Below are 15,871 nucleotides of genomic sequence, written 5' to 3' on the forward strand. Positions count from 1 at the left end.
TGTCAGGGTATCAATGCTCAACCCACATGTTAAATGGGAGTCAAACCAGATGCCCAGATACTTAAAACTGGTAACAGGATAGAACGGTGTTAGCGCTGGTTCTGATCCGAAGCACCGGCATTGGTAGCTTTAGAAATTTAGCCTTGAGAAGGATGGAAGCTTCTATCAGCTTAGAGGAGAGAAGGGAGAGGGGGAGACAAGGGAAGCTGTCACATATATAAAGGACTGTCACATACTGTCACATATATAAAGGACTGTCACATATATAAAGGACTGTCACATACTGTCACATATACAGTATAAAGGACTGTCACATACTGTACATATTACCTGTGCTCCTCACTTTGTGAAGTTTGCTGCTGGTAAAAGGATCGGCTTTACATATATGAAGAACAAAGAACAGATCCTGCGCTCCTACCAATTGGGCCAAAATATACCAGTGACATTTTTACATTTAGAACCTAAGTCTGTGTACCAAAGGAGTCATTTGGTTGCATCTTTTAATCAAACTCTGATTCAATCCTGCCAACCTCATCAAGGCAATCTCAGTTTAGCAGCTACCAACACTGAATGTATGTAATCTGTAAAGGGTTAGTACAGTATGTGCAGCTTAGAGGGGAGAAGGGAGAGGGGGCTATGAGAGAAACGGTCACATATATAAAGGGTTAATATGTGCAGCTTAGAGGGGAGAGGGGGATATGAGAGAAACTATCACATATATAAAGGGTTAATATGTGCAGCTTAGAGGGGAGAAGGGAGAGGAGGATATGAGAGACACTGTCACATATATAAAGGGTTAATATGTACAGCTTAGAGGGGAGAAGGGAGAGGGGGATATGGGAGAAACTGTCACATATATAAAGGGTTAATATGTGCAGCTTCGAGGGGAGAAGGGAGAGAGGGATATGAGAGACGCTGTCACATATATAAAGGGTTAATATGTGCAGGTTAGAGGGGAGAAGGGAGAGGGGGATATGAGAGACACTGTCACATATATAAAGGGTTAATATGTGCAGCTTGGGGAGAAGAGAGAGGGGGATATGAGACACTGTCACATATATAAAGGGTTAATATGTACAGCTTAGAGGGGAGAAGAGAGAGGGGGATATGAGAGACACTGTCACATATATAAAGGGTTAATATGTATAGCTTAGAGGGGAGAAGGGAGAGGGGGATATGAGAGACACTGTCACACATATAAAGGGTTAATATGTACAGCTTAGAGGAGAGAAGGGAGAGGGGGATATGAGAGACACTGACATATATAAAGGGTTAATATGTGCAGCTTAGAGGGGAGAAGGGAGAGGGGGATATGAGAGACACTGTCACATATATAAAGGGTTAATATGTACAGCTTAGAAGGGAGAGGGGAGAGGGGGATATGAGAGATACTGTCACATATATAAAGGGTTAATATGTGCAGGTTAGAGGGGAGAAGGGAGAGGGGGATATGAGAGACACTGTCACATATATAAAGGGTTAATATGTACAGCTTAGAGGGGAGAGGGGGATATGAGACACTGTCACATATATAAAGGGTTAATATGTACAGCTTAGAGGGGAGAGGGGGATATGAGAGACACTGTCACATATATAAAGGGTTAATATGTACAGCTTAGAGGGGAGAGGGGGATATGAGACACTGTCACATATATAAAGGGTTAATATGTACAGCTTAGAGGGGAGAGGGGGATATGAGAGACACTGTCACATATATAAAGGGTTAATATGTACAGCTTAGAAGGGAGAAGGGAGAGGGGGATATGAGAGACACTGTCACATATATAAAGGGTTAATATGTACAGCTTAGAGGGGAGAAGGGAGAGGGGGGTATGAGACACTGTCACATATATAAAGGGTTAATATGTACAGCTTAGAGGGGAGAGGGGGATATGAGAGATACTGTCACATATATAAAGGGTTAATATGTACAGCTTAGAGGGGAGAGGGGGATATGAGAGATACTGTCACATATATAAAGGGTTAATATGTACAGCTTAGAGGGGAGAGGGGGATATGAGACACTGTCACATATATAAAGGGTTAATATGTACAGCTTAGAGGGGAGAGGGGGATATGAGAGACACTGTCACATATATAAAAGGTTAATATGTACAGCTTAGAGGGGAGAGGGGGATATGAGACACTGTCACATATATAAAGGGTTAATATGTATAGCTTAGAGGGGAGAAGGGAGAGGGGGATATGAGAGACACTGTCACACATATAAAGGGTTAATATGTACAGCTTAGAGGAGAGAAGGGAGAGGGGGATATGAGAGACACTGACATATATAAAGGGTTAATATGTGCAGCTTAGAGGGGAGAAGGGAGAGGGGGATATGAGAGACACTGTCACATATATAAAGGGTTAATATGTACAGCTTAGAGGGGAGAGGGGAGAGGGGGATATGAGAGATACTGTCACATATATAAAGGGTTAATATGTGCAGGTTAGAGGGGAGAAGGGAGAGGGGGATATGAGAGACACTGTCACATATATAAAGGGTTAATATGTACAGCTTAGAGGGGAGAGGGGGATATGAGACACTGTCACGTATATAAAGGGTTAATATGTACAGCTTAGAGGGGAGAGGGGGATATGAGAGACACTGTCACATATATAAAGGGTTAATATGTACAGCTTAGAGGGGAGAGGGGGATATGAGACACTGTCACATATATAAAGGGTTAATATGTACAGCTTAGAGGGGAGAGGGGGATATGAGAGACACTGTCACATATATAAAGGGTTAATATGTACAGCTTAGAGGGGAGAAGGGAGAGGGGGATATGAGAGACACTGTCACATATATAAAGGGTTAATATGTACAGCTTAGAGGGGAGAAGGGAGAGGGGGGTATGAGACACTGTCACATATATAAAGGGTTAATATGTACAGCTTAGAGGGGAGAGGGGGATATGAGAGATACTGTCACATATATAAAGGGTTAATATGTACAGCTTAGAGGGGAGAGGGGGATATGAGAGATACTGTCACATATATAAAGGGTTAATATGTACAGCTTAGAGGGGAGAGGGGGATATGAGACACTGTCACATATATAAAGGGTTAATATGTACAGCTTAGAGGGGAGAGGGGGATATGAGAGACACTGTCACATATATAAAAGGTTAATATGTACAGCTTAGAGGGGAGAGGGGGATATGAGACACTGTCACATATATAAAGGGTTAATATGTACAGCTTAGAGGGGAGAGGGGGATATGAGACACTGTCACATATATAAAGGGTTAATATGTGCAGCTTAGAGGAGAGAAGGGAGAGGGGGATATGAGAGACACTGTCACATATATAAAAGGTTAATATGTACAGCTTAGAGGGGAGAGGGGGATATGAGACACTGTCACATATATAAAGGGTTAATATGTACAGCTTAGAGGGGAGAAGGGAGAGGGTGATATGAGAGATACTGTCACATATATAAAGGGTTAATATGTGCAGCTTAGAGGGGAGAAGGGAGAGAGGGATATGAGAGACACTGTCACATATATAAAGGGTTAATATGTACAGCTTAGAGGGGAGAAGGGAGAGGGTGATATGAGAGATACTGTCACATATATAAAGGGTTAATATGTGCAGCTTAGAGGGGAGAAGGGAGAGGGGGATATGAGAGATACTGTCACATATATTTATGGATTTAACAAAGTACAGGAGAGAAGCATATTTCTAAAAGAGAGAAGCACTAGAACAAGAGGCCTTCTCTGACGCTGGAGGGCGGCCACTAAGAGGAAATGTATTTACTGAAAGGGTAGTAGGTCCATGGAATAGCATCCCGGCAGAGGGGGTACGGGCTAATACAGCGAGGGAATCCAAACAAGCTTGGGATAGACATAAGTTTATTGTAAATATGAGAGAAAGCCCCAAGGGTCACACGGGGTCTGAGGTTTTACAGCAGGAAGGAGAATGGGCAGACACGGGAGGGACACGGGAGGGACACGGGGGGACACGTGGTCCTGCCCTGCCGTGTCACATTGCATGTTTCTGATTGTTTTAAAACCTGTGACGGAAAGCCTCAGACATGTCATTTTTACTTTTACCCCCGTTTTGTGTGTGGGGCTGCTGCATTTAACCCCGTGCTCGCAAGAGAAGTCTTTGCTCTGCCCCTCCGCTGATGACATGGTAACAAGCGTGTGATCGCGTGTGACCGCGTGTGACAGGGTGTCAGTGTTTCTGCCTTTGCTAAACATGGTTAATGTAACCACAGACACGGTACTGCTGCTTTATATTACGTGTGATGTTTCAGGCAGATGTGTTAGAGCAGGGGGGCGCAACTCCACTCCTCAAGCTGGCCCAACAGGTCAGGTTCTCAGGACATCCCAGCTTCAGCACAGGTGGCTGAATCAGTGGCTCAGTCGAAGACTGAGACTCTGAGCCACCTGTGCTGAAGCAGGGACTGGTTGAACCACCTGTGCTGAAGCAGTGACTAATTGAGCTACCTGTGCTGAAGCAGGGATATCCGGAAAACCTGACCTGTTGGGGAGGCTTGAGGACTGGCGTTAAGCCCCCCTGTGTTAGAGCAAAGAATCCCGGGGATACTCAGCACTGTGCACACTGTCTGCTCCGCATGTGGGAACATACTGCTAATACTTCACAGGAGGAGTTATCTCCGCAGAGTAAGCAGGGGCAGATAAGGCAGAGCACAGAGGGAGGCGTTATCTGTCTGGGACAAACAGAGCCAGGCACATAATAACACACACAAATAACACCAGTAATGAGAATTATCCTGCTCCCCACCGCATCAGCACAAAACACAACATTCATGTGTCAGGGCCTGCAAGCAGCACTGGAGGTGGGTATATGTGTGTATATATAGTCCAGAACAGGACACACACTTTTCGCAGTATAGATTTCTTGCAGGGTATATGCTGTCCGTGGGTTCTCCCGGCATCTCCCCCTGCAAATCCCATCAACATGGCTGTGCGACTTCAAATGGCATCGCGTTGCCTTGACAACGTAGCGCTGTGTGATGTCACCGCGTCACGCGACTCCCTGTCGCCATGACAACGGGACACTACGTGATGTCACACAGCATCACATTACCGCGACAGCACGGCTTCCACATGACGCCTCGGCGCCATAAGACGTCCCGTTGGCATGGGAACTTGACGCTGCGTGACACCGTGACGCCGCTTGTCATGGTAACCCGCGCCATCGCCGAGCCGACCTTGCAGGGGGGGTGATTGATGCCGGGAGACGCCACCCACCACCGCTGCCAAGAGAAATAAATATATAAAATAAATACATGTCAAAAAAATGATTGCAAAAAAAGTCTCCAGGCTTCAGCAGAAGGTGGCAGCCCTGGTCACGGGTTTTAAAACTATCAGAAACATGCAATGTGACACGGCAGATCTGAGCCACGTGTCCCTCCCGTGTCTGCCAATTCTCACCCCAGCTATGAAACCTCAGACCCCGTGTGACCCGTGGGGCGTTCTCTCATATTTACAATAATCTTATGTCTATCCCAAGCTTGTTTGGATTCCCTCGCTGTATTAGCCCGTACCCCCTCTGCCGGGATGCTATTCCATGTATCCACCACCCTTTCCATGCAGAGGTACCTCCTCACATGTCCCCTCCGCGGTCACCCTCCCACCCCCGGAGAATGCGCGGTAATAATATATATTTTTAAACGACATAAAAATTTTAAAACAATTTTCAACATATTACCAAAAACACATCAATTAAATTGTATTGTCTGTCTTTATTTATATAGCGCCATTAGTGTACATAGCGCTTCACAGTAGTAATATACGTGGTAATCAAATAAATAACAGATAATACAAATAACAGATCATGGGAATAAGCGCTTCAGGCATAAAAGTAACATTAAGGAAGAGGAGTCCCTGCCCCGAGGAGCTTACAGTCTAATTATCTAATCTAAATATATACATCAAACATAAATAACACATTTGTTTGTAATACTGGTCACACATACATAGGGGGCATACTGCAGGGCCTGGCTGAGTCGGCCATTTTTTCTCCCCGTGTTTGGGCATTGGAGGTCAGTAATTGCTGACCGGGGGGGCTTCACGAGGTCAGACGAAGCGATTTTAAATATTTGCATGGAGCAGGATTTCATGCCAGGCCCTCTGTACTGAAGCAGGGTTACTGTACACAGGAGTTCCCCGCCCAGGTTATCAGCGCGGCTCACATGTCCCAGGCAGGGCCCCTGCGTGCTATCACAGCCTGGCAGTGTTCCTGGCACTGCAGATAAGGGCCGGTTGGGTACATCCCTCAGAATACTGTCTGCTGCAGACTCAGGGATAATAAGACGTGAATGAGGCGATGCTGACACTGTGCGTGGCACTGAGCTAACGTGGGAACCGCTCTCATTCCCGGGCTGTTTTCTCCGAGTCTGGCACAGAACTGATGCAAAAAAACAGCACAGGGATTACCCAGGGGAAAAATCTCAAAATTAGAGTGCAGCCTCTTTGTGAGGTGATCCGTTTGCTCTATACCAGGGGCGGACAACTCCCGTCCTGAAAGTGCCACTAACAGGGCAGGTTTTCAGGATATCCCAGCTTCAGCACAGGTGGCTTAATCAGTGGATCAGTCGACGACTGAACCTCTGATTGAGCCATCAGTGCAGAAGCAGGGGCTGATTGAGCCACCTGTGCTGAAGCAGGGATATCATGAAAACCTGACCTGTTGGTGGCCCTTTTACGACTGGAGTGGCCTGCCCCTGCTCTATATCAACAAATAAATACACGATCTGCTCTTTGCTGTGATTGTGTCTGTATTTATTGAGAACCAGCACGGCGCGATCTCCTGTCATGTTGTGTGTAACGTGCTATCCATGCAGGTCACGCTTCAGCGCTAACGGGCGCCAGGACGCAGTGATGGGGACAGTGGGAAAAAGTGCTTCAGCGCTAACGGGCGCCAGGACGCAGTGATGGGGACAGTGGGAAAAAGCGCTTCAGCGCTAACGGGCGCCAGGACGCAGTGATGGGGACAGGGGGAAAAAGCGCTTCAGCGCTAACGGGCGCCAGGACGCAGTGATGGGGACAGTGGGAAAAAGCGCTTCAGCGCTAACGGGCGCCAGGACGCAGTGATGGGGACAGTGGGAAAAAGCGTTTCAGCGCTAACGGGCGCCAGGACGCAGTGATGGGGACAGTGGGAATAAGCGCTGCACACATAAAAGTAACATTAGGAAAAGGAGTGCCTGGTCCGAAGAGCTGACAATCTAAGCGATGCTTCATTACGTAGAGCGATATCTTCTCTTATTTAAGACAATGAAACCGTCCTCGCACAAGCGCAACATCAGGCCCTGAAATAACCGCCATACTAATTAAACCAAGGGCACAGTAATAACCAGGGCAGCTGCTCCTGTACCCTGCACCCCGCTGCTCCTGTACCCTGCACCCCGCTGCTCCTGTACCCTGCACCCCGCTGCTCCTGTACCCCGCACAGGGCCCCGCGCCGCTCCTGTACCCTGCACAGGCACCCCGCTGCTCCTGTACCCTGCACCCCGCTGCTCCTGTACCCTGCACCCCGCTGCTCCTGTACCCTGCACCCCGCTGCTCCTGTACCCTGCACCCCGCTGCTCCTGTACCCTGCACCCCACTGCTCCTGTACCCTGCACCCCGCTGCTCCTGTACCCTGCACCCCGCTGCTCCTGTACCCTGCACCCCACTGCTCCTGTACCCTGCACCCCGCTGCTCCTGTACCCTGCACCCCGCTGCTCCTGTACCCTGCACCCCGCTGCTCCTGTACCCCGCACAGGGCCCCACGCTGCTCCTGTACCCTGCACAGGCACCCCGCTGCTCCTGTACCCTGCACCCCGCTGCTCCTGTACCCTGCACCCCGCTGCTCCTGTACCCTGCACCCCGCTGCTCCTGTACCCTGCACCCCGCTGCTCCTGTACCCTGCACCCCGCTGCTCCTGTACCCTGCACCCCGCTGCTCCTGTACCCTGCACCCCGCTGCTCCTGTACCCTGCACCCCGCTGCTCCTGTACCCTGCACCCCACTGCTCCTGTACCCTGCACCCCGCTGCTCCTGTACCCTGCACAGGGCACCCCGCTGCTCCTGTACCCTGCACAGGCACCGCGCTGCTCCTGTACCCTGCACCCCGCTGCTCCTGTACCCTGCACCCCGCTGCTCCTGTACCCTGCACCCCGCTGCTCCTGTACCCTGCACAGGGCACCCGCTGCTCGCCCAACTCATTCAATGCTGCCCTGAAAATACTGCCTGTTTAACCCCAGCACTGCTGGACAGGGGCAGCTACTGACCGCAATGTTTTGCAATACATTGATGGTCCTCCTCCCCATGCAAGGGTTAATAAGGCAGGGGGCTGGGATATCGCAGTGTTGTAATTCTAATACCCCCAGGGGCCAGTCACAGAGAGACAGAAAGGAGCAGCTGTCCCTTTAAATGTGATTTCCTTGTATTGTATTTGAATGGTGATCAGGAAAAAGGAAATGAGACAGAGAGACAGAGAGACAGAGAGACAGAGAGACAGAGAGACAGAGAGACAGAGAGACAGAGAGACAGAGAGACAGAGAGACAGAGAGACAGAGAGACAGAGAGACAGAGAGACAGAGAGACAGAGAGACAGAGAGACAGAGAGACAGAGAGAGAGAGAGGGGGGGGGGGCTGAACTAAGAGCCAGAACACTGCCCACATGTGCTATATAAGCACGGGAGGGGGCAGAGGAAGCAGGGACAGGGGCACTGGCAGGACATAGGCAGCAGGGGCAGAGGGACAGGGGCAGAGGGACAGGGGCAGAGGCAGCAGGGACAGGGTCACAGGAAGCAGGGACACAGGCAGCAGGACACAGGTAGGAGGGGCAGAGGCAGCAGGGACACAGGCAGTAGCGACAGGGGCACAGGCAGGACACAGGCAGCAGAGTCACAGGCAGCAGGGACACAGGTAGGAGGGGCACAGGCAGCAGGACACAGGCAGCAGGGACAGGGACACAGGCAGCAGGACACAGGCAGCAGGACACAGGCAGCAGGGACACAGGCAGCAGGGACACAGGCAGCAGGGACACAGGCAGCAGGGACACAGGCAGCAGGGACAGGGACACAGGCAGCAGGACACAGGCAGCAGGACACAGGCAGCAGGGACAGGGACACAGGCAGCAGGACACGGGCAGCAGGGACACGGGCAGCAGGGACACGGGCAGCAGGACACGGGCAGCAGGGACACGGGCAGCAGGGACACGGGCAGCAGGACACGGGCAGCAGGACACAGGCAGCAGGGACAGGGACACAGGCAGCAGGGACACGGGCAGCAGGACACAGGCAGCAGGGACAGGGACACAGGCAGCAGGACACAGGCAGCAGGGACAGGGACACAGGCAGCAGGGACACGGGCAGCAGGACACAGGCAGCAGGGACAGGGACACAGGCAGCAGGACACAGGCAGCAGGGACACAGGCAGCAGGGACAGGGACAGGGACACAGGCAGCAGGGACACGGGCAGCAGGGACAGGGACACAGGCAGCAGGACACGGGCAGCAGGGACACGGGCAGCAGGGACAGGGACACGGGCAGCAGGACACAGGCAGCAGGGACAGGGACACAGGCAGCAGGACACAGCACTCGCACAGCTGGCTGGTGTCAGATACACAGGATGGAGAGGGGGGACCGGCGACACCTCGCATGTGACACGGGGAGGCAGGGACTCTGTGCCGGAGTCACCGCTGTCTGAGCTTGTAACCGGGGGGGACCCTGCGCAGCATCTCCCTGCGGCGGCGGAGGGGCTGAGAGGTGACCCTGCGGAGGGGCTGAGAGGTGACCCTGCGGGGAGAAGAATACAGGAGCCAGCAAATGTCATCGGCTATAGAGAGGAAGAGCATGGACCCTGCAGAGTGAGGATTTCCTGTGCTTTGTTATAGAGAGGGAGAGGGGGTAAAGAGAGGTGTGAGGGGGGGGGGGGCACCGGGAGGTGTGAGGGGGTGCAGAGAGGTGTGAGGGGGGCGCAGAGAGGTAAGGTGTTGGGGGCGGGGGGGCGCAGGGAGGTGTGAGGGGGGGCGCAGGGAGGTGAGAGGGGGGCATGGAGGTGTGAGGGGGGCGTAAAGATGTGAAGGGGGCACAGAGGTGTGAAGGGGGGGCATGGAGGTGTGAGGGTTGCGTAAAGATGTGAAGGGGGCACAGGTGTGAGGGGGGCATAGAGGTGTGAAGGGGGCACAGAGAGGTGTGAGGGGGGCACAGAGAGGTGTGAGGGGGGCACAGAGAGGTGTGAAGGGGGCACAGAGAGGTGTGGGGGGGCATAGAGGTGGGAAGGGGGGGCACAGAGAGGTGTGCGGGGGCATAGAGGTGTGAAGGGGGCACAGAGAGGTGTGAAGTGGGCACAGAGAGGTGTGAAGGGGGCACAGAGAGGTGTGGGGGGGGGGGGGCACAGAGAGGTGTGAAGTGAGGGAGAGAAGTTGCAGTGTTTGGAATTAGGGAGGATTGCTGTGGGGAGCGATTCCTTTAAGGACCCAGGACACGTGCACAAAGCCAGAGGTCTGCAGGCGACCCCACAGGAGGGGCCCTTACTGATAATGTCTAAGACAGTCTACTCTTCTGCTGATAGTGTCTGCAAACCCCTCTGCTAGTCCCATATACCCCTCTGCTAGTCCCCTATACCCCTCTGCTAGTCCCATTTACCCCTCTGCTAGTCCCCTATACCCCTCTGCTAGTCCCCTATACCCCTCTGCTAGTCCCATATAACCCTCTGCTAGGCCCCTATACCCCTCTGCTAGGCCCCTATACCCCTCTACTTGTCCCCTATACCCCTCTGCTAGTCCCCTATACCCCTCTGCTAGTCCCCTATACCCCTCTGCTAGTCCCATATAACCCTCTGCTAGGCCCCTATACCCCTCTACTAGTCCCCTATACCCCTCTGCTAGTCCCCTATACCCCTCTGCTAGTCCCCTATACCCCTCTGCTAGTCCCCTATACCCCCCTGCTAGTCCCCTATACCCCTCTGCTAGTCCCCTATACCCCTCTGCTAGTCCCCTATACCCCTCTGCTAGTCCCCTATACCCCTCTGCTAGTCCCCTATACCCCTCTGCTAGTCCCCTATACCCCTCTGCTAGTCCCCTATACCCTTCTGCTAGTCCCCTATACCCCTCTGCTAGTCCCCTATACTAGTCCCCTATACCCCTCTGCTCGTCCTCTATACTCCTCTGCTCGTCCCCTATACCCCTCTGCTGTTCCCTTATAACCCTCTGCTAGTCCCCTATACCCCTCTGCTATGTACTTGGTTGGTGCCATAATACAATCTAATCATTATTAATATTGTATATTACAAATGCCACCGGCAGTTGAAGAGTTAAATGGTTCTCCGTGTTTGGGGTACACTGTGGTCATTCCGGTCTCACGGCCACATTTATTTGACTTGCTTTTTCCATGTGTTAGGAGCGTGAGGTGTGCATGGTCAGACACACACTACACACTACACACACACACACACACTTTTTTAGGGATCAACAAGAACCCCCACACAGCGATGAGTATTTTGTTAGGAACGGGCGCAGCACTGTGTGGGAATCGTTACTCTGAAGTACTCGTAGTCATTTAGATATACGAGTATTTTCTTTCTCCGGTTTCTGGAGCCCTTTTCCCCCTAGAAAAACACCTATATATATATATATATACTGTATTAAACCCAATTCCCGTGCGAAGCAGTGACATGCCGAAATAATGCTAACATATATTAAACATTAGATATAAAGCATAACCTTTATGGCTATATATGCCAGCGCCCCAAAATAAATGGGGTTGGGGGTTCACTGTGTATGGCGTGTAATATATTCTGTATGTGGGGGGTTATTTATACACTGGCGGTTTGCTTTAGATGCTCCGTGTTCCCACCATCGGAATTACAGACAGGTGATGTGCAGCTCGGGACATTCCACTGATAAGCAGCTGCAAGAAAAACACAGATTAGAAGCCACTGAAAGGGAGTCACAGTGTACAAAGGGTTTGCACTGTACAACGTGAGGCCTATCCAAGGTCAGAGCAGAGGCCTAAAGGTCATGTGTTATAGGATGTCTGATCACTGTATGTACGCCTCTTATTTCCACCTGCAGAGAATATATCATTGCACCTCAGAGCTCAGTGTAAGGAATATTTCAGCGGTGTGGCCCTTATAAATTGCGTGCCCGTCCCACCCCGCTTTTCCTATCACACAGCGGGATATTAGGGACATTCCTGCGCCTTTACAAACCTTTATAGTACACGATGAAGGGAGCAGGGTCTGGTTGGCGTTGCTTCCTACTGGAACACAAACCATTACGTCGCTCTGTATATATTGTTATTTTTACGGTTTGCTGGAACAATGATTTGGACTTGTGAACCCGGAAGAAATGACATTTATATTCCATGAAGGAAAGCTGTGAACAGGCGGCACACGAGATGGAATTCCTCGTCACTATTATCACTAACGTTACTGATTGTGAACCCAGTGGGAAGTGCGCACGCCCCGATCCCCCGCGTCACGCCCATTCTGCTCGGTCATAGTGAATATCTTTGGTGTTGATAACGTAGAACTTCTGAATAAAGTACCAATTGTTATGTTGGGTACGGAGGCATTTTTGGGGGGCCCCGTGTATAGGGGATTCTATATAGGGGATGGTTTGTTGGGATCAAACACATTGTAGGCGCCACGTGAGATCACAAGGGCTTTGCCACGTATTGAACCGGTTTCTTGTTTCTTTAGGTGCAGCATCGCCGCTCTGTGAAGCAATAGCTAAGGGACAGAGGCACCTACAGAGTTACATACCCTAACCCAGACCATACACACACATTGTATTCCGCCCTGGGTGTACAATTATTTCAGACACATTATATATTTGTAAACAAGATAATCATTTCTGCTGAATGACCACATCACCAACCACGTCTTCCAGCAGAGTGACCCCCGGTTACCCAGGCCACGCACGGCCAGTCCCGGTGTGGCTGCTGCTCACTGTATTTTCCCCAGGAGTAGAACAGGGCGGGGTGTGGGGTGCAACAGGTCAGGTTTTCAGGCTATCCCTGCTTCAGTACAGGTGACTTAATCAGTGGCTCAGTCTTCGACATCATTACCTGTGCTGAAGCAGAGCCTGAAAACCTGACCTGTTGGGGGGTCTCGAGGACTGGAGCGGGACCCCTGGAGTAGGAGATATAAAACCGGGACTGGCTTAGAGGGGCTCCGGAGCAGAGCGGTCACTGTGTGCTTTGTGTTGTTTTGCGCAGTGAGACTGTGGACGAGGTGCTGCAGATACCCCCCTCACTGCTGACATGCGGGGGCTGCCAGCAGAGCATCGGGGACCGCTACTTCCTAAAGGCCATCGATCAATACTGGCACGAGGACTGCCTGAGCTGTGACCTGTGCGGCTGCCGGCTGGGAGAGGTCGGGAGGAGACTCTACTACAAGCTGGGGCGCAAGCTGTGCCGCAGGGACTATCTCAGGTATACTCAGCGCTGCGCCGCAGGGACTATCTCAGGTATACTCAGCGCTGCGCCGCAGGGACTATCTCAGGTATTATACTCAGCGCCGCAGGGACTATCTCAGGTATTATACTCAGCGCCGCAGGGACTATCTCAGGTATTATACTCGGCGCTGCGCCGCAGGGACTATCTCAGGTATTATACTCAGCGCCGCAGGGACTATCTCAGGTATTATACTCAGCGCCGCAGGGACTATCTCAGGTATTATACTCAGCGCCGCAGGGACTATCTCAGGTATTATACTCAGCGCTGCGCCGCAGGGACTATCTCAGGTATTATACTCAGCGCTGCGCCGCAGGGACTATCTCAGGTATTATACTCAGCGCTGCGCCGCAGGGACTATCTCAGGTATTATACTCAGCGCTGCGCCGCAGGGACTATCTCAGGTATTATACTCAGCGCTGCGCCGCAGGGACTATCTCAGGTATTATACTCAGCGCTGCGCCGCAGGGACTATCTCAGGTATTATACTCAGCGCCGCAGGGACTATCTCAGGTATTATACTCAGCGCTGCGCCGCAGGGACTATCTCAGGTATTATACTCAGCGCTGCGCCGCAGGGACTATCTCAGGTATTATACTCAGCGCTGCGCCGCAGGGACTATCTCAGGTATTATACTCAGCGCCGCAGGGACTATCTCAGGTATTATACTCAGCGCCGCAGGGACTATCTCAGGTATTATACTCAGCGCTGCGCCGCAGGGACTATCTCAGGTATTATACTCAGCGCCGCAGGGACTATCTCAGGTATTATACTCAGCGCTGCGCCGCAGGGACTATCTCAGGTATTATACTCAGCGCCGCAGGGACTATCTCAGGTATTATACTCAGCGCCGCAGGGACTATCTCAGGTATTATACTCAGCGCTGCAGGGACTATCTCAGGTATTATACTCAGCGCTGCGCCGCAGGGACTATCTCAGGTATTATACTCAGCGCCGCAGGGACTATCTCAGGTATTATACTCAGCGCTGCGCCGCAGGGACTATCTCAGGTATTATACTCAGCGCTGCGCCGCAGGGACTATCTCAGGTATTATACTCAGCGCCGCAGGGACTATCTCAGGTATTATACTCAGCGCTGCGCCGCAGGGACTATCTCAGGTATTATACTCAGCGCTGCGCCGCAGGGACTATCTCAGGTATTATACTCAGCGCTGCGCCGCAGGGACTATCTCAGGTATTATACTCAGCGCCGCAGGGACTATCTCAGGTATTATACTCAGCGCCGCAGGGACTATCTCAGGTATTATACTCAGCGCTGCGCCGCAGGGACTATCTCAGGTATTATACTCAGCGCCGCAGGGACTATCTCAGGTATTATACTCAGCGCCGCAGGGACTATCTCAGGTATTATACTCAGCGCTGCGCCGCAGGGACTATCTCAGGTATTATACTCAGCGCTGCGCCGCAGGGACTATCTCAGGTATTATACTCAGCGCTGCGCCGCAGGGACTATCTCAGGTATTATACTCAGCGCTGCGCCGCAGGGACTATCTCAGGTATTATACTCAGCGCTGCGCCGCAGGGACTATCTCAGGTATTATACTCAGCGCTGCGCCGCAGGGACTATCTCAGGTATTATACTCAGCGCTGCGCCGCAGGGACTATCTCAGGTATTATACTCAGCGCTGCGCCGCAGGGACTATCTCAGGTATTATACTCAGCGCCGCAGGGACTATCTCAGGTATTATACTCAGCGCTGCGCCGCAGGGACTATCTCAGGTATTATACTCAGCGCTGCGCCGCAGGGACTATCTCAGGTATTATACTCAGCGCCGCAGGGACTATCTCAGGTATTATACTCAGCGCTGCAGGGACTATCTCAGGTATTATACTCAGCGCCGCAGGGACTATCTCAGGTATTATACTCAGCGCTGCGCCGCAGGGACTATCTCAGGTATTATACTCAGCGCTGCGCCGCAGGGACTATCTCAGGTATTATACTCAGCGCTGCGCTGCAGGGACTATCTCAGGTATTATACTCAGCGCTGCGCCGCAGGGACTATCTCAGGTATTATACTCAGCGCTGCGCCGCAGGGACTATCTCAGGTATTATACTCAGCGCTGCGCCGCAGGGACTATCTCAGGTATTATACTCAGCGCTGCGCCGCAGGGACTATCTCAGGTATTATACTCAGCGCCGCAGGGACTATCTCAGGTATTATACTCAGCGCCGCAGGGACTATCTCAGGTATTATACTCAGCGCTGCGCCGCAGGGACTATCTCAGGTATTATACTCAGCGCCGCAGGGACTATCTCAGGTATTATACTCAGCGCTGCGCCGCAGGGACTATCTCAGGTATTATACTCAGCGCAGCGCCGCAGGGACTATCTCAGGTATTATACTCAGCGCCGCAGGGACTATCTCAGGTATTATACTCAGCGCTGCGCCGCAGGGACTATCTCAGGTATTATACTCAGCGCTGC

General features: G+C 51.8%; 1 protein-coding gene across 5 annotated transcripts in view; it reads left to right on the forward strand.

The window, feature by feature from the left end:
• The first annotated feature begins 8,674 nt into the window (after positions 1-8,674).
• Positions 8,675-15,871, forward strand: part of LMO2 (LIM domain only 2) — a 32,981-nt gene continuing 25,784 nt past the window's right edge. Inside the window, exons 1-3 of one of the 5 annotated variants that reach the window (XM_075567587.1) lie at positions 8,675-9,384; positions 9,527-9,833; positions 13,189-13,404. In XM_075567587.1, coding sequence (XP_075423702.1) covers positions 9,793-9,833; positions 13,189-13,404 — 257 coding nt within the window. In that variant the 5' untranslated portion in view covers positions 8,675-9,384; positions 9,527-9,792. Of the gene's footprint in view, positions 9,834-13,188; positions 13,405-15,871 lie in introns of all 5 variants that reach the window. The other 4 variants (XM_075567586.1, XM_075567590.1, XM_075567591.1 and 1 more) reach the window with 4 other exon arrangements.

The sequence above is a fragment of the Ascaphus truei genome, chromosome 12 (assembly GCF_040206685.1).
Source record: "Ascaphus truei isolate aAscTru1 chromosome 12, aAscTru1.hap1, whole genome shotgun sequence".
Classification (NCBI taxonomy): domain Eukaryota; kingdom Metazoa; phylum Chordata; class Amphibia; order Anura; family Ascaphidae; genus Ascaphus; species Ascaphus truei.